Source organism: Colletotrichum lupini, chromosome 3 (assembly GCF_023278565.1).
Source record: "Colletotrichum lupini chromosome 3, complete sequence".
NCBI classification, from domain to species: Eukaryota; Fungi; Ascomycota; class Sordariomycetes; order Glomerellales; family Glomerellaceae; genus Colletotrichum; species Colletotrichum lupini.
Window position 1 is genome coordinate 117,907 of NC_064676.1, and position 25,314 is coordinate 143,220.

Below are 25,314 nucleotides of genomic sequence, written 5' to 3' on the forward strand. Positions count from 1 at the left end.
GGAAAATAAAGAAGATCTTACCCCCTATACTAACAAATTAAATTATAATAAAATTAACGATATTAACTACTCTTTTTTTGCCCCGTTAGCCTCTAGAGAATATACGAAGTTAAACGAATAAAAAGTAGTAAAAGCTCTTGATAAATAAGCTTTTATTTATAAATAGTAAGGGAAGGTCCCTTAGATAACGGATATAGAGGCGGCTAAAAAGGTAAATTTAATAAGGCTAAAGCCTATTTTCTTAATAATTAAAGAGAAGACGCTATTTTTTTTAATATTTAAAGAAAAGGAATATAATACTAAGTAAATCTAAAAGTAGCTAGAGGGGTCCTTTTTATATTACTTAGATCCCTCGAATACTAAGCTCGTATAAGTATTTTATATAAATAAAAAGTATAGCCTAGACGATTTTTATAAGATTATCCTAGATACTAGGGTATCGTAATAATTAACTAAAAGAAAAGGGCAATTCTAAGCGCTATAAAAGATCGTATTAATAATACTTAATACGTTAATAGCGAGTATTATAAAGATTAGTTTCGGCCTAAGTAAGGAAATCGTCGCCCTAGGTATAATAAAAGTAGAGATATACTTTAGAACGATAACTTTTTATATTTTACCTATTAATACCCTATTTCTTTTATATTTAAAAGATATAGATCGACTAAGTATTATATTTAATAATATAAAAAATAAAATCTCTAGCGGTAAGTACTTCGAAATAGTCGAATAACGATAGGGGTATATATTTATAAAGCTTACTAATAATACGAAGTTAATTAATTACTTAATAAAAAGTAAGCTTAAAAGACTATATTAGAGATTTGGGTACCCGTCGGTTACGAGGCTATATAACTTCCTAAAGTAATTAAGTAATAATAATATCGAAATAGGGGCGCTAGAGTAGTTAATAAAAGTATACTATTAATACTAAATAAATACGCAAAGCCCACGCAGATTTAAGTTTAAATTGCGTAATAAGCTTAACTTTAACTAAGAAATCGTCGTCGATATTTTTTATTTAAATAGTTAGCTAGTACTATATATAATTAACATAGCTATATCTTTTTAAGTAGGGCAATTCCTCTAGGATTTATAAATAAAAATAGTATAAGTAGCCCTATAAAAAAGCTAGATTAATATATACTAAGGACCGCTAGATAGTATTAAAACCGACGCTAGTACTAGCTTTAAATCGGTAGAATTTAAGGATAATACGACGGCTTATAGTATATAGCTAAAAATCGTACTTATTAAAGCGCACTATAATATTAAAAAAGTAAAAAGGGCACACTAATAGTTAAAAAGGGCGTTTAGAATTATTAAAGAGGAAAATCCGGATTTTACTAACGACGAATGCCTCTAAATAGTACTTAAATATTATAACGATACTATAAGGCCTAACGGACTTATATTAACGCTATTAATATTTAGAATATATCTAAGAACGACCTTAGCCTTATTACTATTACTAAGTATAAGCTAACGAGCCCAAGTAATTAAAAAAGTAATATAGGTATTACGCGAGGTAAGTATAAAAAAGTAAGTTAACGAGGTAATTACTATATATAATAAGCTTAATATAGAGGATAATTTAGATATACCGCTAAATTCGGATATATAAATATAATACGAAATTACTTAATAATAAACTAGGCTATATAAGTTAATTTTTATTAACGAGCGCTCTTATATAATTATAAGAGATTGCGACTAGCTACTTAAAGTATTAATTATAGTAGTTAGACCGTATTATATAGATCTTAACGAGGTAATTTCTAACCTATAAAAAGAAAAAGAGCTAGGGGAAACTATATAACTTATAATAGAGGCATAGGAAATTATCCTTAATAAAATCGTCGTAGTAGTATTAATAGATAATAAGGAAGAGGAAATTATTAAAAGGGCACTAATACTACTAGCGAGACGTTATAAAAGGCTATAATAATAAGCCCTAACGTAGCAATTTATTACTAGTAACGAGGTAATTAATACCTTTTATATAGTAAAAGAGAAAGCCGATTTCGAGTTAATAATTAAACTATATAAAAAAAGCGTAATTATAACTATTAAAAAGCTATATAAGGGATTAAATCTTATCGAAGTAAATACTCTTTATAATCGAGGGGTCTATTAATTTATTTTATACGACTTAGAAAAATATATAAACCTCTATATATTTAAATTATAAATAGTTCGTAAGATTAAAAAAAAGGAATACTTTAGCTATATAAGAAGTTTAAATACGTAATTTAGGGATATAGCGACGTTAAAAAGGCGACGCTACTTATATAATTACTTACTATATAGTACTATAGTTAACGATTAATAATAGTACTAATAGTATTGCTATAAAAAAAGGGATATGAGATTTAAAACCGTAATATTACCTAGGCCTATACCTAATTAGCCATAGGGCTCATAAGGAAAATCCTAGCCTATTTACCGAAGGAAATAGCTAGTAAGTACTTAGAAAGCACGATTATTAAAGTACTTAAGCTACTATATAGGCTCGCAAAATCGGGCACTTATTAATAGGCTACTTACTACGATTTTTATATTAATTAATTATTGTTACGAAGGTAACTTTGTTTACCTTATTATTCGCCTTATTATCAATATTACGTAAGCAAACTATATACCATATTAATCTACGATTTCTGTAGATTATTATAGGTATTGATTATGTAAGCAATACTGCTTATATAAGCTTACGTGAGCAGTGGAAAGTACTGGAAGATAACTGAATAATCTGGAATTTACTCGAGGCGGAATTACGTACTACGATTACGCATTCACTTACGTATATGCTTATTAATTATATCATAATTAATAAGCAATGGAATATTCTAGTAGGAGGTTTTTATGCCTATATGTAGGCGTGTATTTGCCTACCTAGACCTTTCGTTAAGCAAGCAACTTCTCATATAGTAATTCAACTATATTACTCTCTTTATTACAAAAACCTCTTTTATATACGCTTATTTCCCCTATATTCATATATTCTTGCTTCTATATGAATATTCACTTTTCATATTCTATATAAGAATATCCCGCATTACCTCGTTAAAGCTATACGTGCTAGAGGTTATGAGCCCAGTTATTATATAACTGAGGTTTTATTTACTTAAGTGAATATTATTCACTTATCCGAGCTCTTCTATTTTTATTTGCCTATATTATACCTATTATCATTTAGGTATATGCCTTTATCCGGTATATGCATATCCATATATCGAGATACCTTACTCCGCCCAAAATCACTTTTTCGAATTCGAAAATTCGAAATCGACCTTTATATTTAATAAAGGATTTATATATATAAAAAGGCAGACGAAGTGTAAGCCCTTTTTATACTATATACTTACTTTTATTAAATATCTATTTATAAGAAAAGGAAGTCAAAATAGACTTTTTCTTATATATATTTTTAGACTTGAAATAAGTCTATTTTCAAGCTTAAAAACAAGCTTGAATTCTAAGCTTAAAGTAAGCTTATTTATACTAGGAACAATACTAGTATATATTTATATTATATATATTCTAAAATATATATAATGGCGGATATTATTAAGGCAATTACAGGCTGCCTTATGCCTGAAAATCAACGCCTAAAAGGTAGTCAAAATTGGACTACTTGGCTTTCTACTCTTCATATTTATCTTCGACTTTTGAAATTAAATACCTATTTCGAAGTTGAAAACGAATATGAAAATATTACTGAAGAGCAAAAAACCCAATCCTTATTATTAATAAGGCAAAATATTCAACCTGAGCCTCTTTCACTTATTTTTGATCAAATTGATCCAAAAGAGGCTCTCAATACCCTTAAAGCATCCTATGAGGGTACAGGACCAGTTCTACGTCAACAATTATACCTCGAATTCCACGCTATTAGATTGGAGCATTTTAATAGCTTAAATGAGTTTATTAGCTCATTTAAAAGCTATATTTCCAAATTAAAAAGCGTAGGAGCTATTATTGAGGATATAGACCAAAAAACGGTCTTTATATCAGCCCTAACTAATATCTTTCCGATTTGGGCTGATCGTCAAAGGTCTAATTTAAGACTTAAAGAGCCCCCTACTTTAGAGGCTCTTATTACGGATATATTAGACGAAAATAGGAGAGAAATCGATACTCCTATGTCTAGTAATACTATTAAGAGTAATAAATACTCTCGAAATAAGTATAATAAGTCTAAGACTTATTATAAGCAAAATACCAACCCAAATACCAACCCAAATAAGCCCTCAAATTACCCAAATAAGCCCTCAAATAAGCCCTCATATCAACCCAAACCAAACCAACCCCGAAACCAGCCCCGAAACCAACCAAACCAGCCCAATCTTTTTACGAAAAACCAACGCCCACATGGAGATTTGAACCCTCAGCCCTTACAATCAAGGAATTATATGGTTAGTGGTTCCGACCACTATACCATAGACCCACTTGATGAAAATTATCAACCTTTTCTCCCTCATATATTACCCAACTCGACTCCAAATGATAATTTGGGCCTTTCGGGAGAAAATACCAATAATTCGGCTAATATGGGCACAAATACAACTGAAAGGTGGTTGTATGATACGGGTTCAACAGTCCATATTACTAATAGTATGGATTTATTCGAAAATTTCGATAATAGGGACAATTTACCCCCTATTCGAACCGGAGCTGGCCCAGTTTACCCACAGGGTATTGGGGACTTAATTTTACCTATCTATTTACGGGGTAAAATTATACCTATAAGGTTAAAAAATACCTTATATATTCCAGAATTCCCACTTAATATCTTTTCAGGTATATTACACTACAAAAATGGTGGATATATTGAAAAGAATTATTTAGTGGATTCTGAGGGCAATGTATTTGCTTATTTGGATTTCAAAAGGCATGGATTTTTCCTTAATATTGCTTGGAAAAATCGAAGGCCTACTACAGGGTACCAACAAAACGATTTGGACCCTAAAAATCAGTATTTGGATCTAAAAAATATTTTAGAATCCATTCAAAATTCTCTTCATAATATTACTATTAATAATAGTAATATAGAGAAAAATACTGATTATTTATCTGAAAATTCAGATAATCAGGCCTATTCAATCACCCAGGAATGGCACGAAAAATTAGGTCATCCTTCTTACCCTTATTTATTAAAAACTGCGAAAATAACTAAGGGAATTCCTTTAGACAAATTAAAGGAAAAAGACCTAAATTGCCCGAGCTGTACTACAGCTAAGTTAACTAGGCAACAGCCTAAAATTAACTATAATCGGGCATTATTTCCACTAGAAAGGGTCTGTATTGATACAGTTAAAATTACCCCTACTACTATTAGTGGAAATAATTACGCTATTCCGTTTACGGATGATTTTACTGGTTTTCGAGATGTTGAATTCTCAAAAACCAAAGAGAATATAATTAATATTCTCAAAAACAAACTGGAATTTTATTTTAACCAGTTTAATTCCTACCCTAAGTATATACGCTTAGATAATGGTACGGAATTCAATATAGGGGAATTATTACCCTATATTAACGAAAAAGGCATTATTTTAGAGCCTTCCACGCCCTATACGCCCGAGCAAAATGGTATAGCCGAAAGGACTAATAGGGCCCTTATCGAAAAGGCTAGAACTATTTTATTAGCAGAGAAATTACCCCTATATTTATGGGACGTAATTTTGAAAGAATTAACTAAATTAGTTAATTTTACCGCTAATATACGCCTTGAAAAGACCCCTATCGAGGCTTTTCTCGATTATTTCTTCCCAAAAAGAAATAATAAGCCGGATTTATCTAATCTAAGAAAAATCGGCTCTAGGGTACTTATTTATTACCCTACTCAAAAGCGAGTCACTTCGAATAAAATGTATACCTATACTCAAAATGGTATATATTTAGGAAAAGAAGGTAATAATATATATGTTATATATTGCCCTTCTAATCCTTTTCGATCTCGATTATTACGGACTTCGCATATTCGATTTATTCAAAATAATAGAATAGAGGGGGTAGAAAGCGTAAATCCTCCTTTATATTCTAAAATTTTGATAAAATCGAAGATATTCAGGAAATACCTTCTAAAATAGAGGTATTAATTCCCAAATTATCTGAGGAAGAAAAATCTAAATATAAAGATTTTACTCAGAGTATTACCCTACCTCCAGAGCCTAATACACTAAAACAGGCTCTAAATAGCTCAGAAAAATCAGAATGGTTAAAAGCTATATATTCTGAGCTAGAGGTTATTATTAAAAAGGGTACTTTATTAGCTATAGACCCAAATAAGGTCTATAAAGCTAATAAAAATCCACTATCTACTAGATGGGTCTTTAAACGAAAAATCAATATTAATACTGGTAATATTGATAAATATAAGGCCCGATTAGTAGTTAGAGGCTTCGAACAACAGTATGGAGTCGATTATTTCCAAACTTTTGCTTCTGGAAGTAATCCTACTACCTATAGGGTACTTATAGCCCTATCTGCCCCTTTAAACTGGCATATACACCAAATTGACGTTATTGGTGCCTTTTTAAATGGGGATTTATTAGAAGAGGTATATATAGACCCTTCTAATATACCTTTAACTGAATTTTTTGAAAAATACCCTAATTTAAATACTATAAATTGGGATAAATCAAAAAATCAGTTATTACAGCTTTTAAAAGCCTTATATGGGCTCAAACAAAGCCCTAGACAATGGCAACTAAAGCTGAAGTCTATTTTTAATAAAATAGGCTTTTTACCTCTAAAATCCGATGAGGCTACCTATTTCAACCAGGATTTCAAAAATCCTGCTTTTATTGTTACCCACGTCGATGATTTCCTTATATTTAATAAAAATATTAAATATATAGAGGAAATTAAGGGTAAAATATCGAAATATATCGATATTAAAGACCTAGGCGAAGCCTCGAATTTCCTAGGCGTCAAAATTACTAGAAATCGGTCTAATAAGACTATTTCTCTCTCTCAAAGTCATTATATTAAGGAAATTCTTAATAATAATGATTTTTCCAAAGCTAAAATCACTAATATACCTATAAATCCGGGTATATTAAATAGTGATTTAGGGAACGAAAAAGATGACTATTTACCTTCAAAAGAGCTATTAAAGACCTACCAGCACCTAGTAGGATCTTTAATGTACGCTATGGTTGTGACTAGGGCTGATTTAGCTTTTTCAGTCTCTTTCGTCTCCCAATACCTCCATAAGCCCACTATTTACCTACTTAAGGTAGTAAAAGGTATTTATAGATACCTTAGTGGCACTATTCACTATAATATTACCTATAATGGTAATATTGGGCCTGTAGAATTAGTAGGCTATACTGATTCTAACTGGGCCGGGTGTAAAAGTACTAGAAAATCAACTTCTGGGTACTTATTTACACTAAATGGAGGTCCGATTAGCTGGAAGTCTAAAAAACAGTCTACTATAGCACTTTCTACTACAGAGGCTGAATTTAATGGACTTCAGGAAGCTATTCGGGAAGCTATTTGGCTTCAGAATTTATTATCGGAAATAGGTTATCAAGTTAAACCTATTACTATTAAAACCGATAATAATGGGGCATTATCTCTTGCTTATAATCCTGAATATCACCAAAGGACTAAGCATACTGCCCTATATTATTATTATACTCGACAGGAAGTAGAAAAAGGGAATATTAAAGTAGAATATCTCCCTTCTACTATAATGCCTGCCGATGGGTTAACAAAACCCTTACCTCGGGTTAAACATAAGGAATTCGTTAAGCTAATAGGCTTAAACGATCCTAATAACCCTATTTAACCTATATTATACCCCTAATATAGGTATTTATTTTCCTTATATTTTTATGAATACTTTAAGGAAAATACTCTAGGGTACCAAAAGATTGTTCTAGGGTACCAAAAAACTATTCTAGGGTACTAGAAATCTACTCTAGGGTACTTGGTTAGCTATTTCAACATAGCTAATAAGGCAAAAGAGGGAGTGTTACGAAGGTAACTTTGTTTACCTTATTATTCGCCTTATTATCAATATTACGTAAGCAAACTATATACCATATTAATCTACGATTTCTGTAGATTATTATAGGTATTGATTATGTAAGCAATACTGCTTATATAAGCTTACGTGAGCAGTGGAAAGTACTGGAAGATAACTGAATAATCTGGAATTTACTCGAGGCGGAATTACGTACTACGATTACGCATTCACTTACGTATATGCTTATTAATTATATCATAATTAATAAGCAATGGAATATTCTAGTAGGAGGTTTTTATGCCTATATGTAGGCGTGTATTTGCCTACCTAGACCTTTCGTTAAGCAAGCAACTTCTCATATAGTAATTCAACTATATTACTCTCTTTATTACAAAAACCTCTTTTATATACGCTTATTTCCCCTATATTCATATATTCTTGCTTCTATATGAATATTCACTTTTCATATTCTATATAAGAATATCCCGCATTACCTCGTTAAAGCTATACGTGCTAGAATTATTAATAGTTACCTTTACGTATAACCCGTACTTATTAATTACGGAGTATAAAAGTAACTAATTTAGGATCGTTAAAATATAAACTAACGATATATTAGGCCTATTTAATATTAATTTTATAAAAAAAGAGGATAAAGAGCTCTAAAAAGCGGGCTTCGTAGCGAAGTTAAAAAAAGTCCTTATAATAAATACCCCCCTAGTATTTAACAGCGGGATTCTTATAATTAAAAAAAAAACCGTCGTTTTTTAATAAAAGGGGTAGGACGAGAAGATTAACCTCGTTAATCTAAACGTAACTAACGTTAAGAAATAATATAAAGCTAAGCTTATATAAGGGGTATATATTATAAGTATTTATTAGCTTAAAATAATTTTTAATTATATTAAGGTAGTATAAGCTATAGATCTAACTAAACGAGACGTCGAGGTACTTAATAAGTAGCTTAAGTAGTAATAAACGAATCTTAATTAAGGTCTCGTTTACTACCCGATCGACTTTATAATTAGTAAGCTTTACGTCTTTATTAATAAGTTATTTATAAATAATAACGACCTTACTTCGTAATTAGGGTATATTATTATCTTAGTTAACGAGAGTATAGGTAAGAGCGAATTTATTATATACGGTAATATAATCTATTATTCGTTAATTAAAAATAAGCGGGTAATAAGAAGTATATTAGTATTAGAGGTCTATAATATAGTTAACGGCGTTAATCTCTTTTATATAATTTTAACGACGCTAAGGAAAATTACTAATCGAATTAGCTTTTTACCTATTTTAATAGTTATTTATACTAATTCCTACTCGCTATACGAATGCCTTATTAAATTAGGAATAATAAAAGAAAAGAGGCTTATAATTAATATTATAGCCCTTAGGTAATTATATAAAAGGCGCAAGATACTTAAGATTCGTTAAATTAATAATAAAAATAACTTTATAGACGTTTTTATAAAAGTAGTACTAAATAAGGGATTTGAGTAATTCGTAAGTAGTAGAAAAGTTATTATATAAATAAAGGGATAGGTTATATAAAAAGAGTAGAGAAAAGGGGGAAAAGGAGACGACTTAGTAAACGGGCCCGAGGTTAAATTATACCTCTAACTATAATAGTTAAATTAATAAAAGAAAAAGAAAGTTAGTATTGAATTAAAAGTCTAATTCGACCGCGGTATATAGCCGATTATATAGGGGCTAATTAGGGGCCCTATTTACGATTATTATAGCTAGCTTAACCTATAGTTAGAACCTCCTTTTTATACTTACTACGTAAATATTTATATAGTTTAATTAATCTCTTCGTTAACTACGGTTCGAACTAACTACCCTGTAATAGGGATACTAACAAATTAGATATCGGCCCGGCCCTATTTCCCTTATATATGCCTATGACTAGTTTCGAAACAAAGTGGAATTTGGGAAAAGACTAAGAGATATATACTGACGCCTTTCAGCAGTTGATGCAATATGCTATCTGAACACCACGCAGTCACAGCATGTTGACACAGAGACACATAAGTGGAATAAATGACATCCTAGCTAGAAAGTTTTCGGACGTATCCATTATGTTCGATTGAAGCGCGCATATGAGTGACATACTTGTGCAGTTCATCGGAGCCTCCTCCGAACCGGTGGGCGTCTTTCCCCGCGATTCGTGTCCGGTGATCACCTTCGGATACAACGCGCAAATCACAGGCAAACCCTCGCGATTATCCTCGGGAGAAGTGATCGATATTTTGGGGCTGACTTGCTTTTATGAAGCCTCAGCCCTGCGCTGAAGATCTCACTCCATCGAACGAGTCCCGTGAGCAGATTGCTCGACTTCATGACGCGAGCTAGAACTCGGAGCCGTGCGAGACAGCGAAGTGAAATGTCAAAATGAAATTAGCGAGCAGTGATCGGCGGGACGGAGAATAAATCGCTATGGTATCCGCAACTTCCCGGTCAATGCTGAGGTGGTCTTTTACCAAGTCAATCAGTGTTGAGAAGAGAGCCTGAGCCACAAGGCCATGTGCCAAAATGGACGCCTTGAGCTTCTGTCGTCTGACGAGGTCGCAATATGCTATCGAGAGGTTTGAGCGAATCCGAGATTGTCACAAGCGATTGTAGCCGATATACTGAAAGAGTTTCGACGGCCTGGATACTCACCAAAAGATTTCCTTTTTCAGGCTGCATTTCATCATGACTTCGCAGCCCGTTGACTTGATCATCTGTTAAAACTAACCACATCAATCTCCTGCCATGGAATCATAATACCATACGCTATAGCTTGTGAATTGATGGCTTGATACGTCACATTGCTTTGATGATCCATGCTATTCCGTCACACTCATGACATCGTGATATTTGGTTACCAGAATGATTGATGGTCTGGATGAGTCAGCTTGGGTAGACGCGATGATGACTCAGATTGCCGAAGCCGGGCCAGCGGTTAATCCGGGTGACATCCCCCACCCCCGGCACTTGACGTCGCCCTATCAGAAGGCTCAACGATGAAAGCTGTTTAAGCTGACTCTGCATTTGATCCCTCAACATCGAAGCACCCAAGAGCTTGACCGCCTAGCGACTACCCCACTACCCCTCCTAAGTCGGAGTCAGTGGCAGAAATTCAATTGATTTGCGACATGACGCATCCAGGCCAAAAACTTTACTCTGTGATTTTTCAATTTTACGGCTTGGTGACCTGATTGAGTCACTGCAAACAATCTTTCCCGCTTTCAATTGACGCTTTCCAAGTCATTCACAGGTTGCCTTTCTCACACCGCGTTGAAGAACTCGAACCCCTCGAAACACCATCATGGTCGACCTCCCCGACCCCACCATCGACCTCGACTGGAGCGGCTACGTCGGCGCAATCCACGAGATATTCCACAAAAATGCCCAGTCGCATCCCGATCGACCCTGCGTGACCGAGACCAAGAGTCAGACGTAAGAAATTCTGAATTCGAGCGCTACTATACGTTGCCCTACGCTTGCTGACCTTTGGACAAGGACGCCAACGAGGACATTCACATACCGCCAAATCAGCGAGGCGTCCAACACGATTGCCAACCACTTGCACGATGCTGGAATTACCAACGGAGACGTTGTCATGATCTTTGCTCACCGCTCGGTTGAGCTGGTCTGCGCGTTCATGGGAACTCTTGTATGGCTCGCCAGTCTCCCGCTCAAGCTGCGCGCGCTGACTCACGTTGATAGGCTGCTGGAGCCACAGTAACAGTGCTTGATCCTCTCTACCCTCCTCAGAGACAACAGAGTAAGTACTCTGTCCAATGTCACAGGTGGTCTTGCTGACTTGATTAGTTTATCTGGAGGTTTCCCAACCCAAGGCTCTGATTTCCATTGGCAAGGCCGTAGACGAGAATGGGTACGTATCTGCCATTCCGCTGGCCGCCACGCAGCGTGTCTCGCTTTCATTTTGCATTTTACTGACCTATCATGTCTAGTCCTCTTGCTCCCGTAGTACAGAAATACATCGACGAGGAACTGTCCCTCAAGACACAGCTCCCGAATCTCCGCCTCAGTGACGCCGGCGTGCTGTCTAGTGGCGAGCAAAATACCGAAGATCTATTCGCCAGCGTAAGAGCCAAGGCCTCGTCTCTTCCCGACGTCATCGTCGGTCCCGACTCCAACCCCACCCTTAGTTATACGTCTGGTAGCGAAGGAAAGCCCAAGGCTGTGCTGGGACGTCATTACGGCTTGACAAGATACTTCCCCTGGATGGCAGAGCGTTTCAACCTCTCATCTGAGAGCGTCTTCGCCTGCCTGTCTGGTATCGCTCATGACCCCATTCAGCGAGGTAACAATGGACATTGGCCCCGGATCTTGACACTCATGCTGACTTGGTGGCTCAGACATCATGACGCCTCTGTTCCTTGGCGCTCAGCTTCTCATTCCTGCCAAGGAAGATATTCAGCATGAGAAGTTGAGCGAGTGGATGAACGCCTGGTCACCGACTGTAACTCATCTGACCCCTGCCATGGGACAGATTCTGGTTGGTGGAGCCACCGCCAAGTTCCCTTCCCTGAGGCACGTCTTCTTCGTTGGCGATATCCTCACCACTCGCGACTGCAAGGTGCTTCGCAAGCTGGGCCCCTCATGCGCCATCGTCAACATGTACGGCACCACCGAGACCAGCAGAGCGGTGTCTTACTTCGAGATTCCCTCCGCCGAGGCCGACCCGACAGCTCTCGACTCGCTTGGCGATGTTGTCCCCGCAGGTTGGGGAATGCACAATGTTCAAGTCCTTGTTGTTTCTCGGGATGACCACAACAAGATGTGCGGCGTCGGCGAGGTCGGCGAGCTGTACATCAGAGCGGCCGGCTTGGCAGAGGGTTATCTCGGCGAGCCAGAGAAGAACAAGGAGAAGTTCATTGATAACTGGTTCGTTGACAACGCCAAGTGGGTGGAAGCCGACAAGGCTAGCGCAAAGGGCGAGCCGTGGCGTCAATACTACAAGGGTCCCCGCGACAGATTGTATCGCACAGGAGACCTCGGTCAGTACCTCCCTTCGGGAGCTGTGCAGGTGTCTGGCCGTATCGATTCGCAAGTCAAGATCCGTGGGTTCCGTATCGAGCTGAACGAGATCGATGCCAACTTGGGAGGAAGCCCGCTCATCAGAGACTGCAAGACTCTTGTTCGCAGAGATCGTAACGAGGAGCCGAATCTTGTCAGCTACATTGTGCCTGAGATCGCGGAGTGGAAGCGCTGGTTGGAGGCTCAGAACCAGGAGGATGTCGAAGACGAGGGCGTTGAGATGGGATCGAGCGTGGTATACCTCAAGAGATTCCGCAGGATCCAGGCCGAGGTGCGAGACCACCTCAAGGCTCGTCTGCCAGTCTACGCGGTGCCCTCCACGTACATTGTGTTGCAGAAGCTCCCTCTCAACCCTAATGGTAAGGTGGATACCCCTGCTCTACCTTTCCCCGATACCACCGAGATGATGGAGGATGCCTCAGAAGAGGATCTCAAGAGCTGGGAAGCCCTGTCTGAGACGGAAAAGACTGTTGCCGCGCAGTGGGCTACTCTCATCAAGGGCCTGAACGAGAAGACGATCAAGTAAGTGGATCGAATGATCGACTACGTCGTAGAGAAAATCGAAGCTAATCCATTTCCAGGTCCGAGTCGGACTTCTTTGACTGCGGTGGGCACAGTCTTCTGGCTCAGCAGCTACTCCTCAACATCCGCAAGAACTTGGGCGTCGACATCACCATTGGTGTCCTTTATGCCAACCCTACCCTTAGCGCGTTGAGCACCCAGATTGACCGCCTCAAAAGCGGTCAGGCACCCACAGTGGACAAGGCCGCCGAAGCCGTGTACGCCAAGTCGCTTGACGAGCTTGTCAACACTCTTGATGCCAAGTACCAGAGCGCCGACCCTGCGGCCTTGAGCCCATCGGCTGGCGCGACGTTCTTCCTCACTGGTGCCACTGGTTTCTTGGGCGCGTACCTAGTCCAGGATATCCTTAGCAGACAAAATACCAAGCTCCTCGTGCACATCCGCGGCGTCAAGGATACTTCTGCCGCGAAGGAGCGCCTTACTAGATCACTCAAGGGCTACGCCTTGTGGCAGGATTCATGGGCCGACAGGATCGACTGTGTCCTTGGTGACCTGTCCAAGCCCCGTCTCGGCTTGGACGATGCCAGCTGGAAGCAAGTCGCCGATACTGCGGACGTGATTGTCCACAACGCGGCGTACGTGCACTGGATTGCGCGCTACGAGCAGATGATGCGCAGCAACGTCCTGTCTACCATTGACGCGATGAAACTTTGCAACGAAGGCAAGCCCAAGATCTTGTCCTTTGTGTCATCGACCTCGACGCTAGACACTGAGCACTACGTCAACCTTTCTGACAAGGAGACGGCAACTGGTCGCGGAGCGGTTCTTGAGGAGGATGACTTGCAGGGTAGCCGCACTGGTCTCGGTACTGGTTACGGCCAGACCAAATGGGTATGTTGATCTAACGTGATTGAATCGGCTAAATGAAGCTAACAATTCTGCAGGTCTCTGAGCAGCTGGTTCGCGAAGCTGGTAAGCGCGGCCTTCGCGGCGCTGTCATACGCCCAGGATACATCCTCGGTAGCCGCCATGGCGGTGTTTCCAACACGGATGATTTCCTCATCAGATTGTGCAAGGGTTGCGTCCAGCTTAAGGCCCGCCCTCGCATCGTCAACTCAGTCAATGCTGTGCCTGTAGACCACGTCGCCCGTGTCGTCATCGCTGCTGGACTCAACCCCCTTCCTGGCGTCAACGTCGTCCACGTGACGGCGCACCCGCGCCTCCGCATGAACGAGTTCCTCTCGACGCTGAGCTACTACGGTTACGACGTCCCCGAGGTCGACTATGAGGAGTGGAAGACGCAGCTCGAGGAGTTTGTGTCGGCTGGTGCGGTCGAGAAGGATCAGGAGCAGAGCGCGCTGATGCCGCTGTTCCACATGGCTACGTCTGACCTGCCCTCAACCACGCGCGCACCCGAGCTCGACGACAGGAATGCCGTTGCTGTGCTCAAGGCCGATGCTGAGCGCTGGACTGGGGTTGATGACAGTGCGGGTGAGGGTATTACCCGCGAGGATATTGGACGGTACCTGCGGTTCTTGGCCGAGACCAAGTTCATGCCACTGCCCACAGGCCGTGGACGCGAGCTGCCGCCGATTCCGGCGGGAGTTGCAGAGGCTCAGGCACAGTTTGGCGTTGGCGGTCGCGGCGGTGCGGCATAAGGGAGATTTGTAGAAGGATGCAGCTTAATTAAAATAGAGCAAAAGAAGTTCAGGTGCTCAACTGCCCATGATAGGATCTAGAACTGTGCTGGTCTTCCTGTCATCTCAACATTGCACTGTCGAGATACATAGTTCTGGAGTGCGGCCAAGGTTACAAGACAACATGCAGTTGAGAATCAAGCGTACCTACCGGATATCCGAGACAAACCAGACCCTGTTGTTCTTTGCGTCAAATCAGATCTGTCGTGTGCTCCCTTCTCACCACAGGCAAGGACTTGGCGTAGAGATTGGCAGGGGATAGGGCAGTATGCTGGGAGCTGCTTACAGAATCCAATGTCTGCTGCATCGCGGGCATCTCTAATCTATCTGAAGGGTACTTGCAGTATATTGTCCGGCCTCCAACTCACTGTACCTATCTGAGTACTTCTGATGGATGGACTGTGTATGTAGAACCACCTTCAAAGGATCTCATCGTGCGTAATAGCGTCGTTGCAGTTGTGGGCTTCGGGGCTTCGGGGCTTTGGGACAAAATCCAATTAGCGTAACGGCGGAGTCAAAGCGCCAATCAGCAGTGGGCGCGCAGATGTCTCGGTGCCATCCGAAGACCCCTAATGCTTGCTTCCCGCCCGTTGTGGGCATCTGGAGAAGGGAACACTTAAAGTTGGGTTTCTGTTCCTTTCTCGGTGAAGCTCGAGAGGTACCTGTTGCATCGTCTTCATGTAGAAAAGTCACCTCATTCACGTGCAGTATCATCATCCTGCCTGGAGCGCCATGTACACCGGATGACATGTAATGCTCTAGCTTCGCCGAGAGAGGTCGGGCTAAGGAGTCATGTGCCGAAAATCCGAGGTTCTGGCCGAGCTGACATTTTAGCGGGGCATCATGACGAATGACGAGTGAGTCTCAGCAGAGAAAGTGATACCCATTGCCCTGCTTTTGAGAGACACCGGTTTACTATCTGCAATGAGATACCACAGACATGGCGTTATCAAGTACTGATCTTTATAGAGACAACAAACACTCTTCGACTTTGACTTTGCGCCACTGTATGTTGTGTTCCAAGAATGCAGAAGGCCGCGGATTAAATCGGCGCTTACGGCGGGCAGCGGACGATCCCGAATTGCGTGATTGGCCACGGTGCTGGTGGGGCGCCTTCTTTATCAGATGATCTAATCTGATCGGTCACCTCAGGAAGGCACCAAAAGGTAAGGTAGGTAGGTGCAGCAGGTACCTAAAACCTGGAAGGAAGGAAGGAGGGACTTGTGTGTTGTCGCTTTTCCCGTCCACTTCAGGCTCCGGTCCTCGCCTGCCGTGCTGCCCACCCGCGACTGCCACGCCTGCATAGCCTGCTGACAGAGCATTCGTTGGTCCCCTGATCATGAGGCCCAGGGTGTCAGAATGCCAGCTGTGGGTGGTTGACTGAAATCCTTCCTGTTTGCCTGCACATCTTTTCACATCATGGCCGCCGGGTAGGGTTGCTGCCAAACGTCGCTTCTGCATCATTTCTCATGGACCTCTGCGGCCGAGTTGCCCATCTAGCTGCGAATCTCTGAACTCGCAAAGGTACGAAGACCTCGAACAACACGCACCTTTCTGAACTTACCTGTGTACTACCTACGCAAATAACCCCTGCTGACTGGACCCCCCCTGAGCAGGCGCTCGATACGGATACACAGCCGAGAAGAATCTTTCCTCCTATTCCCGCCGATGACTGCGTATGCTACGGTCGCGAGCTTCCATCCATCGTTGAACTCGGTGTGCTGCACGGGGACGTTTCGTTAACGAGACATCACGAAAAGAGGTTGCCCAGACCTCTAGTCCCTTACCTCATCTCCGCCCACGGCGCGCGTTCCAGAAGTACCGAGACATAAGGTTTTCGCCAAAAAAACGAAAAACGCAAGGGAGAACAAGAAGCGGCAGAGATATGTCGAAACTATGGTCGAAGCGCCGCCCTTCCCCGGGCGGCGAGACCTCGCCGCTCCTCGAGTCCGACCTCACCGTCGGAGCACCGAGCCAAGCCGACGCAACCCTCCACTCTCATGATGCGCCCTCAGGCGGCGTCGCACACTCCGATACCGTCGCGAACCAGATCAGCAGTGCCGAGCGCGTCTGGCTTTTTGTTGGGATCTTCCTGGTCGGCTACGCCTATGGCCTCGACAGCCAGGTGCGGGGAACATACCAGCCCTACGCCACGTCAAGCCTCAACCTACACTCATCCCACTCAACCATCAACGTGCTGCGGAGTGTTATCGCCGTGGCATCGCAGCCCACTGCGGCCAAGGTCGCCGATATTTACGGCCGCTTCGAAACCATCGCCGCCTCCATCCTCTTCTATGTTGTCGGTACCGCACTCGAGGCTAGTGCGTCTTCGGTGGAAGTCTTCTGCCTCGGTGCCGTTCTGTACCAGATTGGCTGGACATGCATCGTCCTCCTTCTAGAGGTCCTCGTGGCCGACTTCTCGTCGATGCGATCTCGAGTCTTCTTCAGTTATATCCCCGCTATCCCCTTCGTATTCAACACCTGGATCAGCGGCAACGTCACCTCGGCCGTCTTGCGAGTCACATCATGGCGTTGGGGCATTGGAATGTGGGCCATCATCCTGCCCATCTGTTCCATCCCGCTCCTCACTAGCCTCTACACCTTTGGCCAGCGCTCGGGAAAGGCTGATCGTCATGCCGAATCGAAGAAGGCCACCATTGACCTCTTCCATCAACTCGATGCCGTCGGCCTTGCTATTCTCATTGCCGCCTTCTCCTTCACCCTGGCACCTCTGACTCTGGCGGGAGGAACTGTGAGCCACTGGAAGAGCCCGGGAATCGTCGTTCCGCTCGCCTTTGGGCTGCTTTGCATTCCGGCCTTCATCTTCTGGGAGCGCCGCTACGCCCAAGTTCCACTCATCCCCTTCCGCCTCCTCAAAGATCGTGGTGTCTGGTCAGCCCTGGCCGTCCGCAGTCTTCTCAACTTTGCTTGGTCGACGCAAGGGAACTATCTATACACCGTTCTTGTCGTGGCCTTCGACTTTCCTATCGAGACGGCCACTCGCATCTTGTCATTCTTCTCCTTCTTTGGCGTTTTTAGCGGTGTCTTGATGGGCGTCGTCATTTATAGGATTCGAAGACTTAAGGGCATCATCATCACTGGCGCTTGCATTTTCACGGCCTCCTTTGGTCTTCTCATATTATACCCCGGAGGAGCTTCTTCTGCTTCACAGTCTGGTCTTATTGCCGGCCAAATCATTATGGGTCTGGCGGGTGGTCTGTTCGCGTACCCAACACAGGCCTCCATCCAAGCGTCGTCCGATCGGGAGCACGTTGCCGTCGTTACGAGTCTCTACCTCGCCATCTTCAACGTCGGAAGCGCCCTCGGAAACTGTCTGTCGGGAGCCATGTGGACGCAACTTCTCTACCCCTCTCTCGAGTCTAACCTCGAGTTCCAGCCGAACAAAACCCTGGCGGCGTTGGTCTACAACTCGCCATTCTCCACCATCGAAGATTACCCGGTCGGCGGAGAGATCAGAGACGCTATCATTGACAGCTATCGCGGTGTGCAAAGGCTTCTGTGCATTGCCGGACTGTGCATCTGCGTGCCTATGGTTGGCTTTGCTTTTGCGTTGAGAAACCCGAAGCTGTCGGAGGAGCGGGTCCAGCCAGAGGCTTCGGCCGAGTCGGACTGATCCATATGACTACAAGAAAGACGACATAGTGTCTGTCGTTACTGACTTCCTTTTGAGACTGATCCCATTTATCGAATGGGTTACGATACATACCTCAGGTATCAGGATTGTTGCTGCACAAAGAAATCGATAGAGCAAGCGTTGGATTTCTCCATTAGATCACTTTTCGGTTTACCACTTCATATTAAAGCGTAGCCTGCCAACGCCAAAGATTGGCACAAATATTATCTTTATCTATCATTGCTGCATCAAAGTTTTGGCTCAATATTATCACTCATATCCGCTGCTACGTAGTAGCCAATCCCCTGGTCACCCCCTGTAGTGTCCCACCTACATCCCTACTTAGACGGAGCCTTGAAAAGCCCGGATTATCGAGACACAATCTCTCGGGAGTGGCATATCCATGTTGCTTTCAATTAATCTTCTTCATAGAGTTTTGATGGTTTTCTCGGCAGTCAGGGGGTTCTACATAGCGTCCGCGGGACGCGTGGGGTATTTCTCGAGTCCGTCCTCACTCTACCCACGTCCTTCTATATCGAGCGAACTACAAAAGACAGCTTCATCGGCTACCTAATCTACAACGGGCTCTGCCTCTCTTCGTATTGTCTCAGTCACTCGTTCCGAATATGAGGTTCTTGGTCATCTTGCTTCACCTCGCGGTGGCCTTTGCGCTGGCCATCGTTGAGCAGACTACTATTACCAACGAGGTCCCGAGGATCGTTCTGGTAGAACTGACTGAACGCGCGCAACAGGTAAGATATCAAATGTATAATGCATCAACTTCCTTGTCTCACGAGACTCACCTGCCCTTCCAGAATCCAGACATTGTTTTCAACATCATAGAACAACGCTTATTCGAGCACGAATGCATATTTACACGCCGTCACACATTTAGCTCCTCATTCTTTCGCGGCTTCTCGTTCGGCTTGTCATGTGAGGGAGATAGAGAAATGATCCGGAGCGAAATACTGCCTATGATTCAATCCCTAGACGTTGTAAAGAAGGCTTCTTTCGCCTCGCGGAGTCATCAAACGCCTCAACGCGGACAGCAACGTCCCCAACAACAACATGGAGCTCTCCCAGGAGAAACATCACACATAGTCAAACGACAGGCCACCACAACCGCCAACAGCAGGTTGTACGAATCACCCACCCTCCCAACACACAACGGCACAGGTGTATCCCGCCTCCACGCCGAAGGCACCCTCGGGAACGGCATAAACATCGCAGTAATCGACACGGGCTTCGATCTTGCATCCCCCGGGCTCTCTCAGACACGAGTTACATATAACTACAACTACGTCGAGGATGCCTTCAACTTTACAGGTGATAATTGCATCAACTTCTTGCACGGGACGCATGTTCTGGGTATCATTGCCGCCGAGAGCGAGGAAAGAAAGTTTGGGGTCGTAGGCGTGGCGCCGAATGTGACGGTTGAACTGTATGGACTTGATCCGTGTGAAGGTGCTGCGCCGGGTGGGTTGGATGATTTGATGGCTGCCATTGAGAGTGCTAGTAGCAAGGGGGTTGATCTTATCATGATTGGGTATGGGATCGGGCTTGCTTTTGAAGAGGGTGAGTGCGCAGTGTTACACGGGAATCTGCCCAGATTCTGAGTGATGCCGAAGCTGACATTGTTCGGTTAATCTACTAGAACCCGTTGCTCGTTTGGTCAGCCAGGCTGTTGCAAATGGGACGGCGGTGACGGTTGCGTCTGGGAATGCCGGGCCGGGCTTGTTCACGGGCGGATCACCCGCCAACGCCCGTGGTGCTGCGGCGATCGGGTCGGCGGATAATTCTGCGACGCCGTATTACACGTGGCGAGCCAACTTCACATCTGGCGATGATGCCGGTTTTGTTCGTTACGCGCCACAGTTTCCTGCCAACTTTCCTGCTGGGAATAACCTCACTCTATGGAGTCCAGGCCCTGCGGAAGGGTTGCCAGAGGGGTGTAACCCCGCGCCGGGGGGCTTTGTTCCTCCCGCCGACCCTGCGCATACCATTATGCTCATTGAGGAAGATCATTGCTGGTTAAGTCCGGGGAATACGTCAACTCGGCTCGCGCTTGGGTTGGGGATTCCGTACGTGTTGCGGTATCAACCTGCGTCGGCTTCAGTCGTTGATGGAATGCAGTGGCGGCCTGGGTTTGCGGAGTATTCCAGGGATTACAAGGGCATTGCTCGGATCTCCAACGAGGATGGACTTTTCCTTGCAAGCCTACTTTCAAACGGCTCCTCTGTACGGATCTCCGTCCCCTCAAATATCTCCGAGGCGCATGAGGAGGTATTTTACAGAGACAATGATATTTCGGGTGGTTTCGTCTCCGGGTTCTCTAGCTGGGGTCCGACGCCCGAGGGCAAGAGTTACCCGTCCTTCATCGCGCCGGGGGAGAATATCCTCAGTACGTTCCTGCCGAGGTATGGCGGTGTAGCTGTTGTCAGCGGGACGAGCATGTCGAATCCGTTTGCCGTGGGCGTGTACGCCCTGGTGAAGGAACGGCACCCAGACTACGATCCGCAGCAAATCCTCGCGGTGGTGGCGTCGACTGCGAAGCCGGTGCGGTTCATTGATGATGCGAGGCAGAGGAAGGAGTTTCTGGCGCCGGTTTTTAGTCAGGGTGGTGGACTTGTTGATGCGTGGGATGCTGTTCACACCGCTTCGTTGGTAAATGTTTCGAGTTTAGACTTCAATGACACAGCGCATCGGCCCGAAGCCCTGACGTTGAGTTTGAAGAATACGGGGACGGAGACGTTGAAGTACGAGTTGAGACACCTGGGTGCGGCGTCGGGGTATATCCTGAGCGAGACGGATCCGTACGGCTTGTCTGGTGCGGAAGGGCATCCGGTGTATGCGGACGTGGATATCTCGCCGGCAGAGGTGGAGCTTGCCCCGGGCAGATCTATATCCATCTCTGTTTCTGTCCGGTCCAACCCATCGCTTCCAGCGACGTCTAGGGGTATCTTCTTTGGAGGCTACATAGAGATCGTGTCCTCTGCATCTGAGGCGAACACGCTCACGGTTCCATACACCGGCTTCGGCACGGCCTTGGTCGATATCCCAATGATCAACCCCAACGCATCGCATCTCGTCAAAGTCAATACCGACACACGAGTCGACACGGAAGTACCGCCCGATACCCTCTTCACATGCCTCTTCAACGGAACCATCCCGAAGCCAGCGTGGCCGGTCACCTGCGACCTCGGCTTCCCCGGGTTCCGGAAGGTGTTTGTCACGGCGAGCCGGGAGTATACCTACGACCTAGTCAGCGCCGAGACGGGCGAGGATGTATTGGCTGGGACGTTTAGGGGTAGTGCGGGGAATTGGGCTGCGCTGTCGAGTTGGTGGGTTTGGGATGGGTCAGAGGAGAATAGGAAGTATGTGCCGCCTGGTTGGTATTTTTGGAGGGTAACGGCTTTGAGGTTGAATGGGGATGCTGGGAGGGCGGGGGATTGGGATGTTTGGGAGAGTGGGCGGTGGAGGTTGGCTTATGATGGGCGGAGTGTTGGGCTTCCTGAGAACGCGACTGAATTGCCGTAGTAGGTTCAAGATACTTGAGATAGGCTAACGCCGTTTCGTGAGTTCACCATCCCGGTCCGAGGTCAGGAAGCACTGGTTTTTGTGTTGATGAACGATGTTGTCTGACAAGTCGAGATGGAAAGTGTCGGATTGGAAGTCCAATTCGACCGCGGCATACGGCCGACTGCGCAGGGGCCAATTGGGTGCCCTATTTACGATTATCGTAGCCAGCCCAACCTACGGTTGGAACCTCCTTTTTACACCAAGTACGCAGAAATTCATATAGTTCAATTGATCTCTTCGTCAAATACGGTTCGAACCAACTACCCTGTAATAGGGATACCAACAGAAAGACATCGCTTTGCGATGACAAGAGATCACTGTAATTTCACAGGCTTGACCATTCGTCGCGTGGGCAATCTACAACTACGTTCTAGCTAGAGATGGACCGACGGCAGTGTATACGAGCAGACCACATCTGTTGTCTCTCTCTTTCATTCAACTCGGAGAACCTAGCAAGGCACGTCGTTACAGCAAGTTCCAACATCAGTGTCGGTGCACCAATAGCCATTGCAGCAGGTGCCGTCGCAATGGCAGCGAGCCTCAATCTGTACCAGGTATAAATTAGCATTCATTGAGTTGGATTGTTCTATGGAGATGGGTATGCTTACGAGTGCTCTTTCGGCGTGCTGGTTCTCACTCATGGCAACGGCGTTGACGCCAGCGATGAGGGTAGCAAAAGCGGAGAGGATGATGGCGGCTTTCATTTTATTACTGCTATGGGCAGAATGTTGGCGGATGAGGCTACGTTTGGTCGATGAACGGAAGCGAGGGATTGGGTAGGCGATGTTGTGATTGACATCAATCAGCTCGGTGAGGTGAACAGCACATGGTTTTATATGAATCCCAGAACCTGCTTTCCTCAGACGCATCCTAGCTGTTGAAACTTGCGCCCATGCCAAGGAGTTCAACTTCATCCAGGCCCCCTATCTTTTCTCATCCTTCAAATCCTCCGCCAGAGCAGAATCAGAAGGACCCAAGGCCGTGGCTTGAATCCATCAAACCGTTTTGAAGAGAGGTTAAAGAGGAAGAAGGATCCGTAGAATCTTGGCTGTAAGCTGGCGACCAGACTAAGTCGGGATGGGGAAGGTGGCTACCCCGGCAGCGATCCGAAGGATCGGGAGACCCTGGTAGAGAGGTTGTCGGAGGATCGAGGAGGCAACATGAGGAATGTGATACGTGAGATCTCGGTGTGTAAGAGCTAAAGCCGAAAAGGCTTTTACGAACTTCCTGGGAACACGGGGGATGAATTCGGTAACGCTACCTCAAAGACGATTACCGAAGCTCATATACATCACTGCATGGGAGAATATCTCCCTGGGAGTGGTAAGAGAGTAGAGGGGACCCAAACAAGAGACGGCAGTGTCTTATGCTCGGTCATGCAATGGATTTCAACGAATACCTACAATCTCTTCTCAATCTTCTCCATTGCTGTGTAAGCATCGCCAGCATCCCTCCGCGCCCCCTCATCAAGCCCCTCAGCATCCCGAATAACCGCAAACCTCTCCTTCCACAGCTGCCACCGCTCGGCACAAAGCCCATCAGTCCCCTTGAACTTGCGCCTCAACTTCACAGCTTCCTTCTTATCGAGCTTCCACAGGGGTCCAGCTGTTGCCCCGCTCACCACCTCATCGCGCCCGTGTAAGAGGTGGCCGGCGTGGATCATCCAGGCTGCGGCGATACGTGTCTTGCGTGTGATATCCTCTACGGCGGCTGGATCCGAGTCGATCTCGTCTGGAGCGCCGCGAACGGGCTTGACGGTGCCTTCGAGAGCGTCTACGAGCGCCCAGATTGCGTTTGTTTCTAGGGGGACGAGGCCTAGGCCTGCGACGCGGGCTGCGTATGCTTGCAGGTTCACCTGGCGGTCTTTTCTTGCTTCTTCACTGGGAGCTCTTGAATCACCTGGCGGTCTCATTTCAGCAAGTGATCTATGGAGGGAGGGAATCTCAAGGGGCGTCGCGAGACCGGAATCGGGGGCGTGATCTTACCGTCGCTGAGCGTCTCGTTGAAGGTATTCGCGAAGATGGGTAGGCTCTTCCACACATCGACCGAGCTGTCACCTGCACCTCCCCATTCTTCGCCCAGAATGACGTTTTTGGTTGGAAGACCGGTGAGCGCCTTGATGACTGCTGCCAGCTGATCTTGCTCACGCCGGTCGTAGGGGATCTGGCGGGCTAGATCGTGCATGAGGTCCCAGAACCACCAGAGGAAAGAACCTGCTGTGCCATGTTCTTCGTAATCTGAAATGAAGAGTGAGTTTATTGCCGCCGCGGCCTTTTCCGCTGAGGTAGTATTATTCGAGTCGAAGACCGAATTGAGTATCTCGACGACTCTGGCGGCGAAGGGAGGCGCACCGGGGTCTTCTAGTTGGACATGCACTGTCGACATTGTTGGTTGTGAGATAGGATGACTTTGCAATTGACCGTTTGTTACTTTCTGGATTGAAGTGCAGCTGTAAAGAAAGGTTTCTTCTTCCAGATATCGTTGAATCTACTGCTTGACAACGTGTCAACTGGGGCGTCGGGGTGACAGACAGTTGCATCGACTTTTGGTAGTTCAAGTAAAGCTGCCGTCATCCGGCGAACACTTTCAATTAGAGTTCACCCCCTAGCCCATAAATAAAAGCCCGGCTTCTGGAAAGAGAAAGTCGCCAGGCCTCTTCAGGCCCCAGGGATGGCGCCTCCAGGCCGCAGTGCGTGCCAGGATGGGCGACCGTGTTTCGGGGCCCGGCGTCCCCGTCGGCGCCCTGCACAGCCCTACAAGGGGGTCCCCGCCTTTTCCCCTCAAACGGCGCCATGCCGTCAACCCGTGCCGGGGCGCCGGTGCACCATGAACTTCAG

General features: G+C 44.8%; 6 protein-coding genes across 6 annotated transcripts; 4 read left to right on the plus strand and 2 right to left on the minus strand.

Annotated features, from left to right (window-relative positions):
- Positions 1-505: 505 nt before the first annotated feature.
- Positions 506-733, plus strand: CLUP02_04764 (uncharacterized protein; the record flags this gene model as incomplete). The annotated part of the gene is made up of 1 exon (XM_049283775.1): positions 506-733. A coding segment is annotated over one exon (228 nt), but the record flags the coding sequence as incomplete, so codon positions are not given.
- A 10,573-nt stretch (positions 734-11,306) lies between these two features.
- Positions 11,307-16,018, plus strand: CLUP02_04765 (L-aminoadipate-semialdehyde dehydrogenase; the record flags this gene model as incomplete). The annotated part of the gene is made up of 13 exons (XM_049283776.1): positions 11,307-11,437; positions 11,501-11,654; positions 11,708-11,765; positions 11,813-11,876; positions 11,956-12,308; positions 12,364-13,567; positions 13,627-14,458; positions 14,512-15,214; positions 15,300-15,470; positions 15,553-15,698; positions 15,766-15,816; positions 15,871-15,908; positions 15,973-16,018. 13 exons carry the CDS (start codon positions 11,307-11,309, stop codon positions 16,016-16,018), a joined length of 3,951 nt encoding a protein of 1,316 aa, XP_049140919.1.
- A 1,131-nt stretch (positions 16,019-17,149) lies between these two features.
- On the plus strand, positions 17,150-18,898 carry CLUP02_04766 (major facilitator superfamily transporter; the record flags this gene model as incomplete). The annotated part of the gene is made up of 1 exon (XM_049283777.1): positions 17,150-18,898. The coding sequence occupies one exon, from the start codon at positions 17,150-17,152 to the stop codon at positions 18,896-18,898; it is 1,749 nt and encodes a 582-aa protein (XP_049140920.1).
- Positions 18,899-19,524: 626 nt separating this feature from the next.
- Positions 19,525-22,435, plus strand: CLUP02_04767 (serine endopeptidase; the record flags this gene model as incomplete). The annotated part of the gene is made up of 3 exons (XM_049283778.1): positions 19,525-19,650; positions 19,714-20,473; positions 20,553-22,435. The coding sequence occupies 3 exons, from the start codon at positions 19,525-19,527 to the stop codon at positions 22,433-22,435; spliced, it is 2,769 nt and encodes a 922-aa protein (XP_049140921.1).
- A 491-nt stretch (positions 22,436-22,926) lies between these two features.
- Positions 22,927-23,181, minus strand: CLUP02_04768 (uncharacterized protein; the record flags this gene model as incomplete). Its single annotated transcript, XM_049283779.1, has 2 exons — positions 22,927-23,022; positions 23,086-23,181. 2 exons carry the CDS (start codon positions 23,179-23,181, stop codon positions 22,927-22,929), a joined length of 192 nt encoding a protein of 63 aa, XP_049140922.1.
- Positions 23,182-23,876: 695 nt separating this feature from the next.
- CLUP02_04769 (uncharacterized protein) lies at positions 23,877-24,862 on the minus strand (the record flags this gene model as incomplete). The annotated part of the gene is made up of 2 exons (XM_049283780.1): positions 23,877-24,376; positions 24,463-24,862. The coding sequence occupies 2 exons, from the start codon at positions 24,860-24,862 to the stop codon at positions 23,877-23,879; spliced, it is 900 nt and encodes a 299-aa protein (XP_049140923.1).
- Positions 24,863-25,314: the final 452 nt, after the last annotated feature.